At 43.3% G+C, this 22,441-nt stretch overlaps 1 protein-coding gene across 5 annotated transcripts in view; it reads left to right on the forward strand.

The window, feature by feature from the left end:
• TET3 (tet methylcytosine dioxygenase 3) overlaps window positions 1-22,441 on the forward strand; it is a 113,280-nt gene that overhangs the window by 51,168 nt on the left and 39,671 nt on the right. For 4 of the 5 annotated variants that reach the window (XM_024133496.3, XM_028496536.2, XM_028496537.2 and 1 more), the window contains one exon: window positions 1,746-3,888. In XM_024133496.3, coding sequence (XP_023989264.1) covers window positions 1,746-3,888 — 2,143 coding nt within the window. The remainder of the gene's footprint in view (window positions 1-1,745; window positions 3,889-22,441) is intronic. The other variant, XM_055089267.1, reaches the window with a different exon arrangement.

Below are 22,441 nucleotides of genomic sequence, written 5' to 3' on the forward strand. Positions count from 1 at the left end.
ATTTCTTTTTTAACTTTTTATTTTGATAGAATTTTAAAACTTATAGAAAAGATTAAAGAAGAGTACCTGGGACTCCCGTATACCCAAATTGTTTACATTTTGCCATATTTGCTTTATCATTTTCTCTATGTGTATATATTTTTATATATGCGTATACTTTTTTTCTGAACCATTTGAGATTAAGTTGGAGATACCCTTTATCCCTAAATACTTCAGTGTGTATGTGTTCTAAGGACAAGGACATTCTTTTACATAACCATAGTATAGTCATCCATGTCCAGAACACAGAGATTGATATGATATGATCTTATCCACATCCATATTCAAATTTCATCAGTTGTCCCAATGATGTGCTTTATAGCTATTTCCCCCCACTCCAAGATCTAACCCATGAGCACGCATTTTGCTGTCTCTTTAGTCTTGTGTCATCTGGGAGAGATGTTTGTTTTTCTTGTCTTTGAAATTTTTGGAGAGAACAATCCAGGTGTTTTCTAGCATACCCTTTAGTTTCAGTTTATCTGACGTTTCCTATGATTATATTTAAGGTTATATGTTCTGGCTGCACTTCTGTGTGAGTGACGTTATATCCTCCTTCTCAATGTTATCATATCAAGGGACACATGATGTTGGTTTTTTCCCGATATTGGTGATGATGATAACTTTGATCATTTGGTAAAGGTGGTGTCAGCCAGATTTATTTCTCCACTATAAAGTTGCTATTGTATTTAAGTAATTTTTGAAGAGATGTTTTGAGGCCATGTATATATCCCGTGCTTCATCAAGCTTTCACCTGCTATTCGTAGCATCCACTGATGAGTTTCTAAGTCCTTCTGTATCCTTCTATATTTTTTATTGGCATTCTATTGTAAGGAAGAGCTTTCCTTTCCGGTGGGATGAATTCCTGCAAACTCAGATCTGCCTCCTATTACCTTTTAACTTACTGGACTGGACTCTGGGCCCACTTCCCCTGTGCTCTCCCCCTTCAGTGTGCTTTGGGTGGACATCAGATGAATAATGGTGGTTCCTGGGAAGCTTGGATCTTCTTCCAGGCAGCACCTCACTTGTCATTGGCGTGACTGGCTTGGCGTGGGGCTAAACACACGCTGTATTGGATGATCAGTGTTTCCTCAGGCCTGGGGCTGGGGTGGGAATGTTGCCTTGTCAGCTCTCTGAGTTCAGCCTGGGCTTAAGCGAGGGCAGTAATGGGCAGAGAAAAGAACTGTGGGTTCCTTCCCCTGAGAAGCCATGACTGATTCCTTGTCCAGGCTGAATTCGTTAGTCAAAGCTGCTCGTTCCTGCCCGTTCACACACAGACTTCGCACTTCTGGTGCATTGTTACATGGATGCTTAGTTAGCTTTCTTTTCCTCCTGACAAAAAACAAAGGTTCTGGTGTCACTTTGGTCATTGTGAGTTAAAGACCTCTTTGTGTGTCCTCAACAAATGCTTGGTTTCAAGGGAGTTTCATCGGTGTGATCAATATGAGGCTCAAAATGGGTCTGAGCAACGTTCAGAATTCTGCGTTAGGATCTCTTAAAGACCTGCTTTCTGTTTCTGTGGTGCAGCCAGCTGAGAAATGAGGTGTGAGAAGATGAGCTGAGGTTCAAGCTCTATCAGAGACAGGGAGGGTTTGCAAGGAAAGCAGGGTTAGTTGTGCCTCTGAGTGGTGTGGTGCAGGACAGTGCTTTTCAAATACTGTGGCTCATCTTTTCCCCTTTTGTTCCTCCTCCTCTCTCTCTCTCTTCAGACAGGCTCAGAGCTCAGCCCAGTTGATGGACCTGTTCCAGGTCAGATGGACTCAGGGCCAGTGTACGATGGGGACTCACGGCAGCTAAGCGCCTCAGGGGCGCCAGTCAATGGTGCTAGAGAACCTGCTGGACCCGGTTTGCTGGGCACTGGGGGTCCTTGGCGAGCAGAGCAGAAGCCTGACTGGGACGTGACCCCAGGACCAGCTCATACTGCTCGCCTGGAAGATGCCCACGATCTGGTGGCCTTTTCGGCTGTGGCCGAAGCTGTGTCCTCTTATGGAGCCCTTAGCACCCGGCTCTATGAAACCTTCAACCGTGAGATGAGTCGCGAAGCTGGGAACAACAGCAGGGGACCCCGGTCAGGGCCTGAGAGCTGCTCTGCTGGCAGCGAAGACCTTGACACGCTGCAGACGGCCCTGGCCCTTGCTCGGCATGGCATGAAACCACCCAACTGCAACTGCGATGGCCCAGAATGCCCTGACTACCTCGAGTGGCTGGAGGGGAAGATCAAGTCTGTGGTTGTGGAGGGAGGGGAGGAGCGGCCCAGGCTTCCAGGGACTCTGCCTTCTGGTGAGGCTGGTCTTCTGGCGCCAATCACCAGGCCACTCCTCAGCTCTGAGGTCCCTCATATACCTCCTCCTCCGGAGGGCCTGCCCCTGTCCCAGAGTGCCCTGAGTATCGCCAAGGAAAAAAACATCAGCCTGCAGACCGCCATTGCCATTGAGGCCCTCACACAACTCTCCTCTGCCCTCCCCCAACCTTCTCACGCCACCTCCCAGGCTTCTTGCCCCCTTCCTGAGGCCTTGTCCCCTCCTGCCCCGTTCAGATCTCCCCAGTCCTACCTCCGGGCTCCCTCGTGGCCTGTGGTCCCTCCTGAAGAGCACCCATCCTTTGCTCCTGATAGCCCTGCCTTCCCTACAGCAACTCCTAGAACAGAGTTTCCTGAAGCCTGGGGCACTGACACCCCACCAGCAACTCCCCGGAGCTCTTGGCCCATGCCCCGCCCAAGCCCTGATCCCATGGCTGAACTGGAGCAGTTGTTGGGCAGTGCCAGTGATTACATCCAGTCAGTATTCAAGCGGCCCGAGGCCCTGCCCAGCAAGCCCAAGGTCAAGGTTGAGGTACCCTCTTCCTCCCCATCCCCATCCCCATCCCCATCCCCCATTCTCCAAAGGGAGGCCCCCACACCGTCCTCAGAGCCCGATTCCCACCAGAAGGCCCAGACGGCCCTGCAGCAGCACCTCCACCATAAGCGCAGTCTCTTCCTGGAACAGGCCCACGACGCCTCCCTCCCCCCTCCCTCAGAGCCTCCTGCTTCCGGCTGGTGGGCACCACCCAGCTCACCTGCCTCACGGCCATCTGACAGACCACCCAAGGAGAAGAAAAGGAAGCCCCTGGCACCAGCTGGAGGTCTCGTGGGAACAGACAAAGCTGGCCCTGGGATCAAGCCCAGTGTCCGGAAGTCCATTCACATCAAGAAGTCCAGGCCACGGGAAGCACAGCCCCTCTTCCCACCTCTGCGGCAAATCATCCTGGAAGGGCTGAGGTCCCCAGCCTCTGAGGACGTGCAGGCACATCCACCTGCCCCCGTTCCTGCCTCACAGGGCTCTGCTGTCCCCCTGCCCCCAGAACCTTCTCTTGCGCTATTTGCACCTAGTCCCTCCGGGGACAGCCTGCTGGCCCCTACTCAGGAAATGAGGTCTCCCAGCCCCATGGCAACCCTGCAGCCAGGCTCCGCTGGTCCTCTTCCCCCTGCCGATGACAAGCTGGAAGAGCTCATCCGGCAGTTTGAGGCTGAATTTGGGGATAACTTTGGGCTTCCTGGCCCCCAATCTGTGCCCATTCAGGACCCCGAGAACCAGCCAACCTGTCTCCCAGCCCCCGAGAGCCCTTTTGCTACCCGCTCTCCCAAGCAAATCAAGATCGAATCTTCAGGGGCTGTGACTGTGCTCTCAACCACCTGCTTCCATTCAGAGGAGGGAGGCCAGGAGGCCACACCCACCAAGGCCGAGAATCCACTCACACCCACCCTCAGTGGCTTCTTGGAGTCACCTCTTAAGTACCTGGACACACCCACCAAGAGTCTGCTGGACACACCTGCCAAGAGAGCCCAGGCCGAGTTCCCCACCTGTGATTGTGTAGGTAAGTCCTCCTGGGTGTCAGGGAAGGGCAAGGGCATGTGACCTGGCAGGCCTGGATTTCTAGGCACTGTCTTTTATATGGAAAACATTCACTGTGTGCCAGACACCACACCGGGGCCTATGGACACAGAAGTGAGCTCCAGGCTAGTGGAGAAGACATTGAAGGAAACCCATGGTGATGCTGTGTGGTGTATTGTGTGTCAGTGGAGGTGCTTTGTCGTACAGATTGAGGTGAAGGCATCATGGAAGCCTTCTTGTAGGAGGTGGTGCTTGTGCTGAGGCGTGCAGGGCTGTCGGGTAGAAAGAAGACATGCTGGGAAGAGGCAAAAGCTTGGGCAACAGCTCGGTGGCTGTGACAGGGTAGTGCTTATTTAGAGGGCTTTTGGTCTGGGGGAGCGAAAGGGGAGGAGTCTGTGTGGGGATGAGCAAAAGGTGGCTAGAGAGGCAGGCAGGGGCCAGATCTTGCCGGGCCCAGCGAGCCAGTCGGGAGTTTGACTTGATATCTGGTAATACATCGTGAGCTCCTGAGGGTTTTAAAGCAAGTGATGACCAGTCATCACCTTGTGCTTCTGAAAGACTATTCCGGCTTGTGGTGGGGAGCAAAGGTTGGCGGGGGAGCCTGTAAGAAAGGTATTGTTGTGAGCCAGGCAAGAAATAACAGGGGCCTGTTCTGAAAGAGTAGGTGGGCAGAGGCTGCAGAGTGAGTGGCCTCTGAGGAGGGGGGCTATGGGGATGCAGACCACTCAGGTCTCCGCCTTGGTGGGGTGGGGGGCACTGAGAACACGCGTGTGGAGAAGTGGTGAGTTCTGTTCGGACCGACTGAGTTTGAAGGGGCCGAGAGATTGGAGATCGGGCTCTGACTTACGGGTTTGGATGTAGTTAGCATTCAGGTGATGGTTGAAGCCATGGTGTGGGTAAGAGCACTGAGGAATTGGCTCTGTTTCTGAGCCTTGTCTTCTGGAATAGAAGTAGGGCCCCGGGCCTCTGAGGACTGCTCCAGGGGATGTCGGCTGTCTCCAGGGAGGTCGTGGATGCCTCAGGAAACTCCAGGTCCACTCTAAGCTGTGGTCCTCTGCTGCTTACCAAGCATTCCATAAAAGATGTGTGTGTTTCAGATGTTGGCAAAAAACACGTTGATTCTGATGATGAGCATGTTGAATTCTTGTGATTTTATGATACACGAATAGGTCTTGTGAAAAGCCTGTCTTCTCTGCTTGTTTAAATACACTAATATCTGGTCAATTGTGTAATTTGTTGGGATGTTGTATCCCAGTTAGTAAGGAGAAGCTGGGCTGTCCTGTCCACTCCAGCTACCCCAGAATCCTGGGGTACAAGACAGTGGGGCCAGTGGCAAAGAATCACTTGGGGAACAAGGAAAAGTTGGCCCCAGTGCTTCTATCTGCGGGGAACAGATGTGCAGCATCCTGCCAAAGGCTCACAGACGTGCTCTGAGATAGTGGTTTCCACCGAGGGCTGACCCTCTTCATTACCGGGTTTAATAATGATGTGACTTTGAGTGCCCCTTATTTCCCACCATTTGGGAGAGACTTGTTCTGATCATAGGAATTGGGGCCCCACTTTCTCTCTTTGTGTTTGTATGTGTCTGGCCTATCTTTCTGTGTTTAGGGCCTCATTTGCTCTTTCTCCTCCTCCGGGGTAGGAAATATTCTTTTACAGGGCTGAGGACATAGTTGATCCATAATAAATATTTTAATTGTGGAATTCAATTATATAGGTATTATGTTTGCTCAAGCTAGTTTTTTTTTTTAATTTGAATTTTAATCCCATCACTTCCTCATGCCTAAAATGAAAGTGCTAATAGTACCCTTTCACCAAGGTTCATTTGAGGATTAAATTAGTTAATATGTATAAAGCACTTAGGACTGTGACTGGCATGTAGGAAGAACTATAAGAGTGCTTAGCTGTTACCAAGCCTATCAAGTGCAAAAAAGCAAGAAAAAGATATAAAAACATAGGTATTATGAAGGAAGAAAAATGTTGGCTGTTACTTTATTCATTAGTCATTTATTGTTTACCTAGCCCAGTCCTAGTGACCAATAAGATAAAAATTAAGAGAAACGGTTCATCTTTGAAGGACTTTGGGGTTTGCTTGAAGAGACAACACAAACAATGAAATACCCAGTTGCCCAATCAGCAGGTATCTGCCAACTGTCTGTGCTGTCATACGGAAGTGGTTGAACTGTCAGAGTGCTCTGAAATACCAGGCTTGGTTGTCATCATGGAGGCTAATACTTTACTTAGGAAACTATTCAGAGCTGGGTTTTGAAAACTGTAATGAACACAGATGGGGAGAGGTGAGTAGGTAGCCACTCCAGACTGAGGAATTTATGAGCACCGTCTAGGAACAGACATGAGCAAGCTCACAGGAGGTAAGGCCACTAGCACACAGTGGACCCAAACCCTCAGTGTTCTCCTGCATTCCTTAGGCCAGAGGAGCCCCCTAGCAGAGAGGACAAGTCTCAGCTAGTGAGCAAAAGCACAGAAAAAGACTGTCGGCATCAGAGAAACCCAGTGTGGCAATGCTGGCAACGGGTTGCCTTGGCAGGCCGGTGGATGGCAGGAACAGTGGGCAAGAGGTAAGGGGAGCCACCACCGCCAATCATTTGTTGCTCCCATTTGTATTTTATTTATATGTAATACAGATAAAATATTTGTATGCTGTCTAATGCTAAACAAAGAATTAGAAGCAGACCCACCTTGTGTTGTTAAATGTTAAGTTATGGGAAAACGCTGAAGTGAAAACAGCAGACACAAAGAGTATTTAAATGATCAGCTCACCTAGGTTAAAAAAAATAGAGAAAACACTAGAAGGAAATATATCACCAGTGGTTGTATCACTGGTCAGACTGTGGGTGACTTTTCCCTCATTATGTTTTCTGAATTTTCTCTAATGAAATATGTATTTTATAATCAAGAAATTTTCTTTTTTTTTTTTTTTTTTTTTTTTGCGGTACGCGGGCCTCTCACTGTTGTGGCCTCTCCCGTTGCGGGGCACAGGCACCGGACGCGCAGGCTCAGCGGCCGTGGCTCACGGGCCCAGCCGCTCCGTGGCATGCGGGATCTTCCCGGACCGGGGCACGAACCTGTGTCCCCTGCATCGGCAGGCGGGACTCCCAACCACTGCGCCACCAGGGAAGCCCCCAAGAATTATTTTTGAAAGTACCTCCTCCTAGAAGTAGCACAGAAGAGTGAAGAGTGATAATCTTGTGGCAGGAGACCACTTAGGAAGCGTTGAGAATAACAATGACAACAATAGTAATAGTAGTAGAATATGAAACACTTGCCCTATTCCAGGCACTGTACCAAGTGCTTTGTAGTCACTACCTCATTTAATCCTCTGTAACATCTATATGAGGCAGGTACTGTCAGTAGTTCCATCTGAATGATGAAGAAAGCAAAATTAGATTCAGTGATTTACCCAAGTCATAGAGCTAGCAGATGGTAGAAGTGAGATTTGAACCTAGGCAGCTGGACCACCATGTCATACTGTGATTAAAATTGTTTAGCTGAGAAATGAGTCCAACTAAAACAGTGGTATTAGGAATGAAGAGGGCCAAAGAAGAAAGCATTCACTTGGAAACAGTTTCTGGAGGTGTTGATGTTGTGTTAGGGAAAGCCTCCACGTCTGGACAGGTGCTTTCATCAGCTGGTTTGATGAACTTGTCTTTGTGAACTCAGGCTCGGGCAGAACAAGGGTTAGGAATGAAGCTTGTTCACTCTGGGATTAATGTTAGCTGGGAACCATCTCATATTCCAGAAACTCAGCCCCTCAACAGTGGTAGATAGGAAGGTGCAGATTGTAGGTCACTCTAATGAAGAATTTTCCATAGAAGCGACAATGAAATTTGGAGATGCCATTAAGCGCTCATAACAGGCGATTTAAGTGTGGAAACAACTTTATAAAAACATGGAAAGGTCTTATAGCAAAAGAAACCTAATATTCAAGCTCCATGGTGATTTTTGGCAAATAAGCAATTTTGGCCAATGTGGGCTTCACCAGGTAACCAAAAACTGCCAAACACCAAGAGCATTGTCTTACACTTGTATGAAGATTACAGGTTTTCTGAAGGTATGGATGGGATTCATATCTACTTGTTCTCTGAATCTTGAAATACTAGAATTAAAGGTACCCCTTGAGGCTTCAAAGAAATAAATTTAAAAGACATGAAAGGAAATGCTAGACTCCAAACGGTAGTATGATATGTACAGGCTTGAGAACACATAGCACAAGTTGAAGTTCTGCATTGAATTATTGGGAGAAGAGAGGATTGATGCATTCCTAATATGTAGGGGCACACATTGGAGATTACCCTAACCACCATTTAACCTTCCTATAACGCTCCTGTCAGAGGCAGGATGATGAACTGTAATGCCTGTTGGCTAAGCCCTTTATGTACTTTATCTGTTCTCAGAAATGGGGACATTCACAGGGAGAGCCAGCTTAGGACAGGGAATGAGTCCAGATGATGTTTTAGTGGGAAGAGCATCCTTTGAGATCATCTGCTCATCATCTTATAGATAAGGAAACAGGTCTGTGTTAACTTTCAAGTCTTGTCCTGATGTCTCTGAAGAGCAGTCCACAGGTAGCTGGAGACATTTAACCACAGCAAAAGCAAGAAACTGAGACATAGATTTTAGAGGTTGTTTTCATACGAATGCTGTATTTTTATCCAGTTGATCATCCTGCCCTAAAGAAGTAGCCAAAGATGAATACAAGAAAAACATCTCCTTTGCCTGAAGCATGGTAAAAGTTTGGGCGAGGGAGGGATGTTGCCCAGCAGACGTGGCTGATAGCAGCACCAACTGGGTGACTTCAGTATGAGCCACAGTTCTGAACAGGGGGACACAGAGACTGACCTCTGTTTAGAGTAAAGTCTGTTTCCTATAGTTTTTGTGAGAATGTATTTTCCTCCTTTGTATGCAGTTTGAGATGAATAGGAACTTTATGTCTTTTAAATATTTTTTTGGCAATAGAGTATTTGTATACCAGTGTAAAGTCGGGAATAAGACTCTGGGTAGGAGGGTATCAGAAAGAACTTTCTGGATGAAGCAATGTCTAATGTGAGTTTTAAAGGATAAGCAGAAGTTTAATAGATTAATAGGGAGAAAGTAGAGTGTTCTAGGCAAAGGGACATGAAGATTATAGAGATGAAAAATACATGAAAAACCACATGAAGATGTGTAGATGAGAAAACATGGAGAAATACAAGTAGTTCTGGTATGACCGGTGTGTTAGACGAAAGATTGGGAGTGGCTGGAGAGGAGAGTTTCAGGGGATGAGAGGATGATACCAAAGGCAGAGAGTTTGCAAGCACAGGCAAGAAATTATGTGTGCCTGAAGTAAGAATGACATTGAGTAGGTCCTGGAAGGAGAGGAGGAGTGGATAAAAGAAAGAATGAGACAAAGAATTAACTGCTTCAGTGACCTGTTGAATGTAGGAGTAAAGAAGAAGCAGTCACAGATGACTCCTGAGGTTCCAGGTTGGATGATTGGGTAGATGGTGGTGCCATTCACCAAGATTTGAAATACTGGCAGGGAAGCAAGTTTGGGTATATGACTTTGAGATGTCTGGAGGACCAGCAGGTGTGCATCCAGTTGGATCTGTGAATCGGAGGTTCTTCAGCAAACTGATGGTAGTTGAAGTCTCAGTTATAGACATTTCACCAGGCTGACTATGTAGATCAAGAATGGAGGATACTATCTTTAGGGTAGAGAATCTCAAACAGGAGGCCATGAGGGAAGTATGGAAGAGATGTGGGAAGAAACTGAGCAGAGGATAGGTTAGAACAAAGAGATAGTTTGGGAACGCCAACAACATCACTGCTGAAGAAGGGTCAATATTTAATGCCTTACGTGATTTGTTATTATATGCATCTTTGTCTTACGTGATTTGTTATTATATGCATACTAGTCTTTTCAGTTAAATCCCAGGTTCCTTAAGAACAGGGACTGAATGTTGTATTTCTAAAGCATCTAAACTGGTGCTGATCATATGGTGGTGAACTCGTCAGCCTTATTCTACCTCCATGTTAAATTCTACAAAGACGTCAGATAGGTTTGGGCATGATCTCCTTACCTTTAATCTTTGTCATCAGTGAGTGTGCCCATTGTTTTGTTTTGTTTTTTTAAAATAAATAAATTTATTTATTTTTGGCTGCGTTGGGACTTCATTGCTGCTTTCGAGCTTTCTCTAGTTGCGGCGAGTGGGGGGGCCACTCTTCATTGCGGTGGGCAGGCTTCTCATTGTGGTGGTTTCTCTTGTTGCAGAGTACAGGCTCTAGGCACGCGGGCTTCAGTAGTTGTGGTGCGTGGACTCAGTAGTTGTGGTGCGCGGGCTCAGTAGTTGTGGCTCACGGGCTCTAGAGCACAGGCTCAGTAGTTGTGGCGCACGGGCTTAGTTGCTCAGCGGCATGTGGGATCTTCCTGGACCAGGGCTCGAACCTGTGTCCCCTGCATTAGCAGGCGGATTCTTAACCACTGCGCCACCAGGGAAGCCTGAGTGTGCCCATTGTTATGAAAGTCTTTCTGCTACCAGCAGACCCAGCATGCTGCCCATGAACTCACAGGCAGATGACCTGAGATTTTAGTTTTAAAAAAGTTCACCTGGCACACCTGATCCAGGGTGGGGCCCAACCATCTACCTGCCCACGCACGGTGTGGGTTTGTTATTGCCAGGAGGCAAAGTTCTAGCAGTCAGTTATTGACTTTCATGCAAGTGGAATTAGTTATATAAACTTAAGGTGTTTGGCTTTACGTCCACTAAAATTACATCAGGAAACTGGAGAATTATATAGGAAAAAGAAGATGAGTACAGTAAAACCTTTGTGTGATTTTGACATCTACGCACTAATTGTACACCAATTATCAACCATCTCTTTTTATCAATGTCATAAGGAAAAGAAATGCCTCAGCCTATATCTATACCTGGTGTGGGTGCCCTAGTCTCTGTGTAGAGAGGTGGTAGAGAAGGTGGAAGGTTCATTTAGAAATTAAGGACCCCTCTTTCTGCTAGGTAGTAATGAGTAGTTTCTTGTGTTTAATATCTCTTGCTGATAGCACAAAGGATACATTTCATTCTCTCCCCAGCCTAGTGCAAAAGTGGAACAGATCATATTTTTCTATTTTGAGTATAAAATTAAGTGCACAGGGAAAAAAAAAAAAAGCAACTAGAGCCACATAACCAGCATTTCCTCAAAAATTGGATCTTGCTCTCCTGAGCTCTACCCCAGAGCTTTCTACTGTGTATTTTAGGAAAAAAACGTCACTTCCCTCACTGCTCAAAGAGAGACATAAAAGAGATTTTACTTTAGGAAGAGTTGAGCCATTTCCTTGCCCTGTCACTTAACCTCTATGGAAAAGGAAGAAATAGTACACTGGGGACTAAAAGGAAAAATGATGACTTAACAGTAAGATAGCAAAATACTCCTTTTTTCTGAAACCTGATGAAAGGAACCAAGACAAAAATATAAGAGGAAATTTGATCAACTGAAATTTGAAAATGGCCCCAATCTTAAGCTATGAATTCCAAGTGCTGTCTGCCAGCTAAAGATCAATTTGAATTGAAAAAAATGATGACATGAGGTATATACAACTCCCAGGGTTAGGAAAAACAATAGTGGAGTCTCAAAAGGACTCCCCAACTTGGAGAGATAGGCTGGAGACCACCCATCTAGAAAGCATGCACTTTGGAAAGTCTCCTTTTCCTGCTCTTCTCCAATTTCTGATGGGGTTAAGGTCTGGGGTGAGGATGGTTGGCTGGAGAAGATGAGAAGCCATCTTAGGAGCCAGCTTTGTAGCCAAGGGCCAACAGCACCAAACAAAGGCCATTGTGTAGAGAAAAATATTTGCTGAACCACCAAACAAAAATTCTGCAAACCATGGGGCTTTATTTTAACTTGATGTCTTGTCAGAGTGATCAGCCCACTCCCAATGTGAGGAAATAAACCAAAATCTTAGCATCAGGACAGAGCACAGCCCAAGTCTCCACACACAAACATACATACAGATTGAGAGGCATTGGCCCCCAAAAACAGAGGGCATAGAGATGACATTTCCCAGCTGCAGCTGTCCACAGCCAGCCCCAGATGCTCGTAGGCCGCTGAACTTTTGAACTAATAATTGAAACCTCTACAACATGTAATTCTCTAAGCTTAATTTCTAAGGGAAGAATTTGAGTAGTATCCAGGTAAATACAGAAGAATAGCGAGATTCTACGCATTCTGCTTTTGGGCAGATGAGTCTAGACCAGTGGCTTTCAACTGAGTGCCGTTTTACCCCTCTTCACCCCAGGAGACATTTGGCAATGTCTAAGGACATTTTTGGTTATCACACCAGTGTGGTTCTACTGGCATCTAGTGGACAGAGGCCAGGGATGCTGTTAAACATTCTACAATGCACAGGACGCCCCCCCACCCCCCACCCGGCCCCAATAAAGAATTGTGTAGTCCAAAGTGTCAATAGTGCCAGTGGGTAGAAAGCCGGGAGATAAACTCCATTGAAAGACCAATTAACAAGCAAACAAACAAAAAATTCAACGTGCAACCCATTCAGATTCTGTGGGGAAGAGTAGAGGGATTAAATATAATACTCAAGTGAAGACTTACATTAGGAAATACAAGAAGAGTTTGAACAACTGATTTATACCTTCAAGAAAGTTGACTAAAATGTTCATTGTGAAACCAGAAATGAAAGATGAGGTCCTAGATTAAAGTGACAAAGAAGTCACAAGAAGCATGGATTAAACTGCAGAAGTGTGCCGTTTCACAAAGCACTTACAGTGCACTAGAAGCTGCAAAAAGCAGAATCAGGGTTACAGAAAAAGCAAATCAGTGAGGAAGAAGGACAGGCTTGAAAGACCACTCCAAAGTAGAAGGAGAAAATAGAAATGAACATAATCAGAGTGGAGATAAGGGATAGAGAAGAGAGGCAGGAGGGATCTTCCACAGATTCATTCTGTCGGGAATATTGGGAACATTTGCTGGTGTTTCCAGCAAAGATCATGAAACAAATTGAACCACAGGCAAGAGTCAAAGATAAAATAGAAAATGTTTTTCAAATGAAAGAAAATGAATTAAAATTGGCAAATAATCTGGATGAACTTCAAGATGAATTCCAAGGATGAAGAATTCCCTACAAATAAATTAACCAAAAATTAAGTTGGTCATACATACTTGGTTTTATAAACTTTTTTTTTTTTTTTTTTTACAATTTAAGATATACTTTTAAAAAGAAATTTTTTTTAAAACGCCCCATTTGTTTATTTATTTATTTTCGGCTGTGTTGGGTCTTCGTTTCTGTGCGAGGGCTTTCTCTAGTTGTCGCAAGCAGGGGCCACTCTTCATCGCGGTGCGCGGGCCTCTCACTATCGCGGCCTCTCTTGTTGCAGAGCACAGGCTCCAGACGCGCAGGCTCAATAGTTGTGGCTCATGTGCCTAGTTGCTCCGCGGCATGTGGGATCTTCCCAGACCAGGGCTCGAACCCGTGTCCCCTGCATTAGCAGGCAGATTCTCAACCACTGCGCCACCAGGGAAGCCCTAAGATATACTTTTTAAAAACATTCACTTAGGGACTTCCCAGGTGGTCCAGTGGGTAAGACTCCGAGCTCCCACTGCAGGGGCCCGGGTTCAATCCCTGGTTGGGAAGCTGGATCCCACATGCATGCCACAACGAAGATCCCACATGCTGCTGAAGCTAAGACCTGGCGCAGCCTAAATAAATAATTTTTTTTTTAAATAAAAAAATTTTAAAAACCATTTTTAATGTTTAATTTTTTAAAAACATTCTCTTAATTGAAACACATATAGGAAGGTATATAAATTGTAAGCATACCTCGGAGATATTGTGGGTTCGGTTCCAGACCACTGCAATAAAGTGACTATCACATTAAAGCGAGTCCCATGGAATTTTTGGTTTCCCAGTGCATGTAAAAGTTATGTTTGCACTGTATTGTAGTCTGTTAGGGGTATAATAGCACTATATCTAAAAAAAAAACACAAAACCTTAATTTAAATACTTTATTGCTAAAAAATGCTAACTATCATCTGAGCCTTCAGTGAGTTGTAGTCTTTTTTGCAATAGTAACATCAAAGATCGCAGATTACCATAACAAATATAATAATAATGAAAAAGTTTGAAATATTGTGAGAATTACCAAAACGTGACACAGATACACGAAGGGAAGCAAATGCTGTTGGAAAAATTGCACTGATAGACTTGCTTATCGCAGGTTTGTCAGAAACCTTCAATTTGTAAAAAACACAGTGTCTGCAAAGCACAATAAAATGAGGTATGCCTGTACAGTTTTACAAAAAGCATGTACTTGTGTAACCACATCTAGATCAAGAAACAGAACTTTACCATCACATCAGAAACCTCCATATGCCTCCACCCAGTCACTTACGCCTGACTCCCTAAAGCAAAGTGTGGCCTGCAGACCAAGTCTGGCTAACATCTGTGAGCTAAAAACAAGTTTTTTATGTTTTTAAATTGTTTTTAAAAATCAAAAGAAGAATAGTATTTCATGACTCATGAAAATTATATGATGTTCAGATTTCAATGTCCATGAAGTTTTAGTGAAACACAATCACCCTCATTTGTTTATGTACTGTCTATGGCTGCTTTTGCTCTACATTAGCAAAGATGAATAGTTGCCACAGACACTGCATTCCCTGCAAAGCCTTAAATGTTTGTCATCTGGCCCTTAACATAAAAAGTCTACTGACTCCTGTCCTAAGGTAAGTACTATTCTAATTTCTAACCATGTTGATCAGTTTTGGCTGTTCTTGAACTTCACAAGTATGTATTTTATATTCTGGCTTCTTTTGTTCATTGTTGTATTTGTGAGGTTCATATGTGTTATGTAGCAGTATTTGTAGTTCATGCATTCTCATTGCTATATAGTATTCCATTTTATAATATGAATATACCACCATTTATCCATTAGATTGTTGATGGTCTTTTGGATTGTTTCCAATTCGGGGTTATTATGAATCATGCTGCTATAAGACATTCTAATATACATCCCTTGGTACATGTATGTACACACTTATATACTTCTGCTGGGTGTATACCTAGGACTGAAATTGTATGTGTTCAGCTTTAGTAGGTACTGCCCGTTTTCCAAAGTGGTTGTAGCCGTTTAAACTCCCACCAGCAGTACTCCACATCTAAACCAGCAAATGGTATCAAAAGGCTTTCTGCCATTGTGGTAGGTATATCATCACATCTCATTGTGGCTTTAATTTACCTTTCCCTGATGGCTAATATATGTCCTCTTTTGTAGAGTTCAAGCCATTTGCCCATTTCTCTGTGTGTTTCTGTCTTTTTCTTATTGATCAGTAATGTGAGTTCTTTGTTGGATGTATGAATTGCAGTTCTCGGGATATTGAGATAAAATGTTTGGCTTAAGAATTCTATTCCCAGGGCTTCCCTGGTGGCACAGTGGTTGAGAATCCGCCTGCTGATGCAGGGGACACGGGTTCGTGCCCCGGTCCAGGAAGATCCCACATGCCGCGGAGCAGCTAGGCCCGTGAGCCATGGCTGCTGAGCCTGCGCGTCCGGAGCCTGTGCTCCGCAACGGGAGAGGCCACAGCAGTGAGAGGCCCGCGTACCGCAAAAAAAAAAAAAAAAGAATTCTATGCCCAATAAAGTTGCCATTCATGTGTAAAGTCTTCATAAAAACATTTCCAAATATATTAGAACTTAAATTTTCTGGAGATGAATCAAATAAGTAACAGATTGGGCAAGCTGTACTGGGAAGGGGCTGGTAGTGAACGCTAAATGTATTATTTTTCTGAAACAAAAGGTAATGTATTTATTTGTACTATACTTGAACTTTGTTTTATATTAAATATCTCTTTTATAATGGGGGGTGAAATATGTTCACAAGAATACCAACAAAAAGCAGGAGGTAAATGTGAAGGAAGAGGTGTGAGAAGTTGTATAAGGGTGCTGACTTCTTTCTTTCCCACAGTACATTAGCATTACTATTACTAAAAGCATACTATAGATTGGTGGGGCAGGAGGAAGTAAAAGAAAATATAATATCTATTTAAAAAGATAGGAAAGAAAACAAGGAAACAGAAACATGGAAAATATAAAATGACAGAAGACCATGTATATGTTACAGTAATAAATATAAATAAGGTAAACTCATCTACTGGATTTGATTAATAGCACTAGACAGCACTAAGAATGTTAATAAACCTCATTTTACTATGGGAAAACAGAAGCATATATTTGTCACTGATTCAGAGCATAATACTATATTCTATAGAACCTTACCCCAACCTTGCAAAGTATTGTCACCTGTCTGGCACTGTAACTAACTACAAGCCCATTGCCACACTAAAGATATATATATAAAATGATATATATATATATATAATGATATATATCCTCATATATATGTAAATATATATACAAATTAGGAGAATTAAATTTGGGAATGTCTGCTAGTATTATAACTAAGCATATTAGGCTGTAGGTCCAGTTTCTTCCCATAGAATATCTTCTCCCCCATACAGACATCAAGGAAAGGGAAATGCGTGTATATGTGTATATATGTGTGTTATATATATATAATCAGGGAAAGGGATGTAATTAAGAAAAACAAGACTTCTAAACAACTACTTGGGATGCCTTGTAAACTGCAAAAGGGAGAGAATGACTTTGGTTTTGCTTGGCACTTGGAGCTGTGTCTGCCCTTTGTGTGTTAGTGGCCTTCCCAGAGGAACTTGACCATCTATTATAATTTTCAGGTTAGCTTGGTTTTGGAGCTTCCTATCTTTTCCCCTAGCTGCTAGGATAGAGTTGCCAATATTTTCTTCTGAAAATCTCCTTTCTCTGCCTTTAACTGTAAATTTTGAGTTTTTCTGATTTGGGACAGAAGGTAATCACCAAAAACTACATTATATTCTAGTTCCAGTGTGACACCCTACAGTCAATCCATTACTTTGACTTTTCTCCAGACAGTAGAAACTAGAAAGGAGCCCAGAAGTTCTGGCATAGTCCTATATTCTATTTTCCATATAAGCTGTAGTAGTCTAGCACCTGTAAAGAGCTTTCAGACCACTACTTCCAACACCCATATTCTTACGTTCTCTCTCCCTAACCAAACCTTGGTCTCTTTCCCTCCCCCACTTCACATACATCCTTCTATAATCCTCTGTCTTATGGTTCAAAATAGTGCATATTTGGAGCAAGTAATTTTTAATCATTTACTTGAAAAGGATGAAAACATTTAAGCATGGCTAGTTTGAGGACTGTGCTAGGTACCTTACATATCATCTAATCCTCAACAGATCTAAAATATAGAAACCTTACTTTCACTGCTCTAAAGCTCATAAGGGCTGTGTAACTTGGTCACAATCATACAATTTGTTTGGCAGAGCCTAGACAGCAGCTACATACTGAGTTCATGTTATACACCACATACTGCACTTGGCCCTTTATGTATTTTACACAAGAAGGTGTGAGGATTAGAGAGGCTGGGAAGATAACTCACCACAGTTGCCCAGGTCTTTGTAAAATCTGTGTTCATTCTGCTGTGACATAGTAACAACAAAAATGTGATACATGCTCTGATATTTTTGTTGTATGAAAGGTGCTCTGGGAGTCCAGAGGGAAAAGGAGAAGTCCAGTAGGGTTTCACAGAAAAGGTGGCATTTAAACTAGGCCTTATGACATGAGTTTTTCCAAAGAAGGAAAGAAATGAAGGCACTGTGGTCAATGAGGAAATGTGTTTCAAGACACAGGAATATTGCATGGTTGTGTAAAAGGAGCTGTGGTAGCTGTCGCAGGATGCAAGGCTGGGCAGTGTGCAGAGATGGCTCTTCGGGGGCCTTATGGACTGTGTTCTGGAATTTGGGTTCTGTCTTCTGTCTAGCATGGAGTCATCAGTGGGAACTGGTCTGATCAGATTTCTGTTTTGGAAGTGTAACTGGTGGTATTAGGTAGGATGACCTCAGAGGGCTGAGACCAGTTAGGAGACCATGACAATAATACAAGGGGGGGATGAAGAGTCTCCATGAGCAGAAACCATGAGTGATAGACAACTTGCATCAGTTCATCTACTGGGCTGCACCTACCATTGCCAACCTTTTGTTTGTTTGTTTGTTTGTTTTAAACCAGGAATACAACTGAACTCATTTTCACAACATTGGTCTTACTCTTACCCTTATTCTTAGTGTGGGTAATGACATATACACCTTTATGCTTGCATATGTGTATGTATATACTAATGTATATGTGATTGTGTGTGTATACTAACTATAGCATATTACACATGCTATACTGAAATTTGCTTGTTGCCCCACTTAAAATATCTTGGAGGTTATTTTTTGGTCAGTAAATCTGAAGCTGCCTAACTCCTTTTGAAAGCTGCTTAGTATTCCATTATATGGATGTGCTATAATGTATTTATAATACATAATGTATTATGGACATTTAAGTTTCTGATATTTTGCCATTACAAATGATGCAGTGAGGGACTTCCCTGGTGGCGCAGTGGTTAAGAATCCGCCTGCCAATGCAGGGGACACGGGTTTCAGCCCTGGTCCAGGAAGATCCCACATGCCGAGGAGCAACTAAGCCCGCGAGCCACAACTACTGAGCCCGTGTGCCACAACTACTGAGCCTGCATTCTAGAGCCCGTGAGCCACAACTACTGAAGCCCGCGCGCCTAGTGCCCGTGCTCCGCAACAAAGAGAAGCCACCGCAATGAGAAGCCTGCGCACTGTAACAAAGAGTAGCCCCTGCTCATCGCAACTAGACAAAGCCCGCGCACAGCAATGAAGACCCAACACAGCCAAAAATAAATAAATAAATTTATAAAAAAAAAAAGATGCAGTGAGTATTCTTGTATATACAATATCACTTTGTACATATGCAAGTATATCCAAATTCCTAAGAATAAATTCTTAGAAGAATTTGATATTCTTTGAAATTACTGAGTCAAACAGATTGGGCATTTGTAATTTTAGTATATTGCTAAATTACTTTCCATACTGCCTGTTTTCCTGTACCCTCACCAACAGGAGGAGTTATCAGACTTTGATGGTGACTCTTCTGAAAGGTAAAACTGGTACTTTATTGTACCTTTACGTATGTTTGACCCATTTTCATTCACTTTCAAAGAACCAATTTTATCTTTTTTTCATTTATCTCTTGTATTACTGACCTTATTTAGCTGTAGGAGTTCTTGATCTGTTAAAGAAAGCAGTGTTTGTCTGGTGTGAGTTCCAGATATTTCTCCCCGGTATTTGTCTTTTGGCTTGACTTTTGGTAGTTATTACTATAAATTTTTCCTTAGTTATATTTATCAGAGTTTTTGGTGTGTGTGTGTGTTGGCTTCAGAATTTCATGTTATACTTAGAGAAGACCTTCCCACTTCTGTGATTATTTTTAAAAACTCATCCATTGTTTTTCTTCTAGAACTTGTATAGTTTAATTTTTCGTATTTAAATCTTTCAACCACTTGGAATGTATTTTGGGGTAAGTTATTAAGTGTGGAGCAAAATTTTTTCCTCAGTTGTTCCAACACCGTGCACTGAAAAATTAATCTTTCCCCATTGACTGGAAATGCTATAAGGTATCTTTTTTTTTTTTTTCGGTACGCGGGCCTCTCACCGCTGCAGCCTCTGCCGTTGCGGAGCGCAGGCCCCGGACGCGCAGGCTCAGCGGCCATGTCTCACGGGCCCAGCCGCTCCGCGGCATGTGGGATCTTCCCGGACCTGGGCACGAACCCGTGTCCCCTGCATCGGCAGGCGGACTCTCAACCACTGCGCCACCAGAGAAGCCCCGGTATCTTCTTATATATGGGTCTTATCTACCCAACTAGACCATACACTTTTTAAAGCCCCAATTAGATTTGTCCTTCTCGCTTTCCCCATAAAACTGAGCATGATGTTCTGCATAGAACAGGTATGACATTAATTTTTTACCTTTTAAAAATTGTGAATTCCGTATATAGGCAAGTACACAAAGCTTTCATGTACAGTTTAATGAAAATTTATAAAATGAACACCTGTGTAACCATCACCTAAATCAAAAAGTAGGCCCTTTCCAGTTCCCCAGAAGTCCCCTGTATACCTTTCCCAGTCACATTCCTCTCCCATCCCCCAGAGGCGACCACTCTCTTGATTTGTGACAGTGATTTCCTTGTATTTCTTTAAGATTGAGCTGTATGAAATTGCCATTCTTTGTAGGCAAAAAAATCATTTTTTTAATATTTTATATTTCAGTTTAGTAATTTTACCACCTATGTATGGATCTCTAAACAGTATAGTTTGGTTGAACCTGGTTTTGAATATTCCTTAGATATAATCTTACTGTATTCTGTGCTGTGCTTCTTTCACTAACTATGGTGGTGTCGTATTCAACCATGTTGTTGCAGTTTGTCAATTCTCATTGCTGGATATATGCCATTATATGATTCTACTGTGTTTTATTTATCCATTCCATTGTTGCTGGATTGTGGGTTGTTTCCCATTTTGACTACTGCAAATATGTTGCTGTGAAAATCCCTGTACATTTTTTGATGCATGTGGCCAAGATTTCCTCTAGGACAGGATCAGCAAATTAGGGTCCCCTGCATAGTTTGTTTTGGCTTGTTCGTTTTATTAACTTTTTACTATGAAATAATTTTACATTTATAGAGGAGCTGCAGAGTTGGCACAGAGAGTCCCTGGATGCCCTTTATCCAGCATCCCATAATATAAACGTCTTACATAATTATGGTGCATTTAAAACAAAGACATTAATGTTGGCACAATACTATTAACTATATACTCTTTGGATTTCATCAGTTTTTCCACTAAGGTACTTTTTCTGTTATAGGACCCATTGCAGGATAACACATCGCATTTAGTTGTGTGTCTCCCTAGACATGAAACAAATTTACCCACTGTAGTACAGTATTTGTGTAAAGTTCTTTTTGTTTGTAGCCTTATAGTATCCAGTCAATATAGTATTTTCCAGAGTTACTATTACGTACTCTTTTGAGTCTCATTTCTTTCACTTAGAAAAATTCATTTAAAAATCATCCATGTTGTTGTGTGAATCAATAGTTTGTTTTTTTTAATGGCGGTGAACTTCACAAAACATAAAATTTATTTTTAACATCTTTATTGGAGTATAATTGCTTTACAGTGTTGTCTTAGTTTCTGCTCTGTAACAAAGTAAATCAGCTATATGTATACATATATCCCCATATCCTCTCCCTCTTGCGTCTCCCTCCCACCCTCCCTATTCCACCCCTCTAGGTGGTCACAAAGCACCGAGCTGATCTCCCTGTGCTATGCGGCTGCTTCCCACTAGCTATCCATTTTACATTTGGTAGTGCATATATGTCAGTGCTGCTCTCTCACTTTGTCCCAGCTTACCCTCCCCCCCCCCTGTGTCCCCACGTCCATTCTCTACGTCTGCGTCTTTATTCCTGTCCTGCCCCTAGGTTCATCAGAACGATTTTTTTCTTAGATTCCATATATATGTGTTAGCATATGGTATTTGTTTTTCTCTTTCTGACTTACTTCGCTCGGTATGACAGACTCTACGTGCATCCACCTCACTACAAATAACTCAATTTTGTTTCTTTTTATGGCTGAGTAATATTCCATTATATATATGTGCCACATCTTCTTTATCCATTCATCTGTGGATGGACACTTAAGTTGCTTCCATGTCCTGCCTATTGTAAATAGTGCTGCAATCAAAATTGTGGTACATGACTCTTTTTGAATTATGGTTTCTCAGGGTATGTGCCCAGTAGTGGGATTGCTGGGTCATATGCTAGTTCTATTTTTAGTTTTTTAAGGAACCTCCATACTGTTCTCCATAGTGGCTGTATCAATTTACATTCCCACCAACAGTGCAAGAGGGTTCCCTTTTCTCCACACCCTCTCCAGCAATTATTGTTTGTCGATTTTTTGATGATGGCCATTCTGACTGGTGTGAGGTGATACCTCATTGTGGTTTGTTTGTTTATTTTTATAAATTTATTTATTTATTTTTGGCTGCATTGGGTCTTCGTTGCTGTGCACAGGCTTTCTCTAGTTGCGTCGAGTGGGAGCTACTCGTTGCGGCGCGCAGGCTTCTCATTGCGGTGGCTTCTCTTGTTGTGGAGCACGGGCTCTAGTTGCGCGGGCTTCTGTAGTTGCGGCGTGTGGGCTCAGTAGTTGTGGCTTGTGGGCTCTAGGACACACGGGCTTCAGTAGTTGCGGCACACGGGCATAGCCTCTCCGCAACATGTGGGATCTTCCCGGACGGGGGTTTGAACCCATGTCCCCTGCATTGACAGGCGGATTCTTAACCACTGTGCCACCAGCGAAGTCCCCTCATTGTGGTTTTGATTTGCATTTCTCTAATGATTAGTGATGTTGAGGATCCTTTCATGTGTTTGTTGGCAATCTGTATATCTTCTTTGGAGAAATGTCTATTTAGGTCTTCTGACCATTTTTGGATTGAGTTGTTTGTTTTCTTGATATTGAGCTGCATGAGCTGCTTGTATATTTTGGAGATTAATCCTTTGTCAGTC

This window comes from Physeter macrocephalus, chromosome 12, assembly GCF_002837175.3.
Source record: "Physeter macrocephalus isolate SW-GA chromosome 12, ASM283717v5, whole genome shotgun sequence".
Classification (NCBI taxonomy): domain Eukaryota; kingdom Metazoa; phylum Chordata; class Mammalia; order Artiodactyla; family Physeteridae; genus Physeter; species Physeter macrocephalus.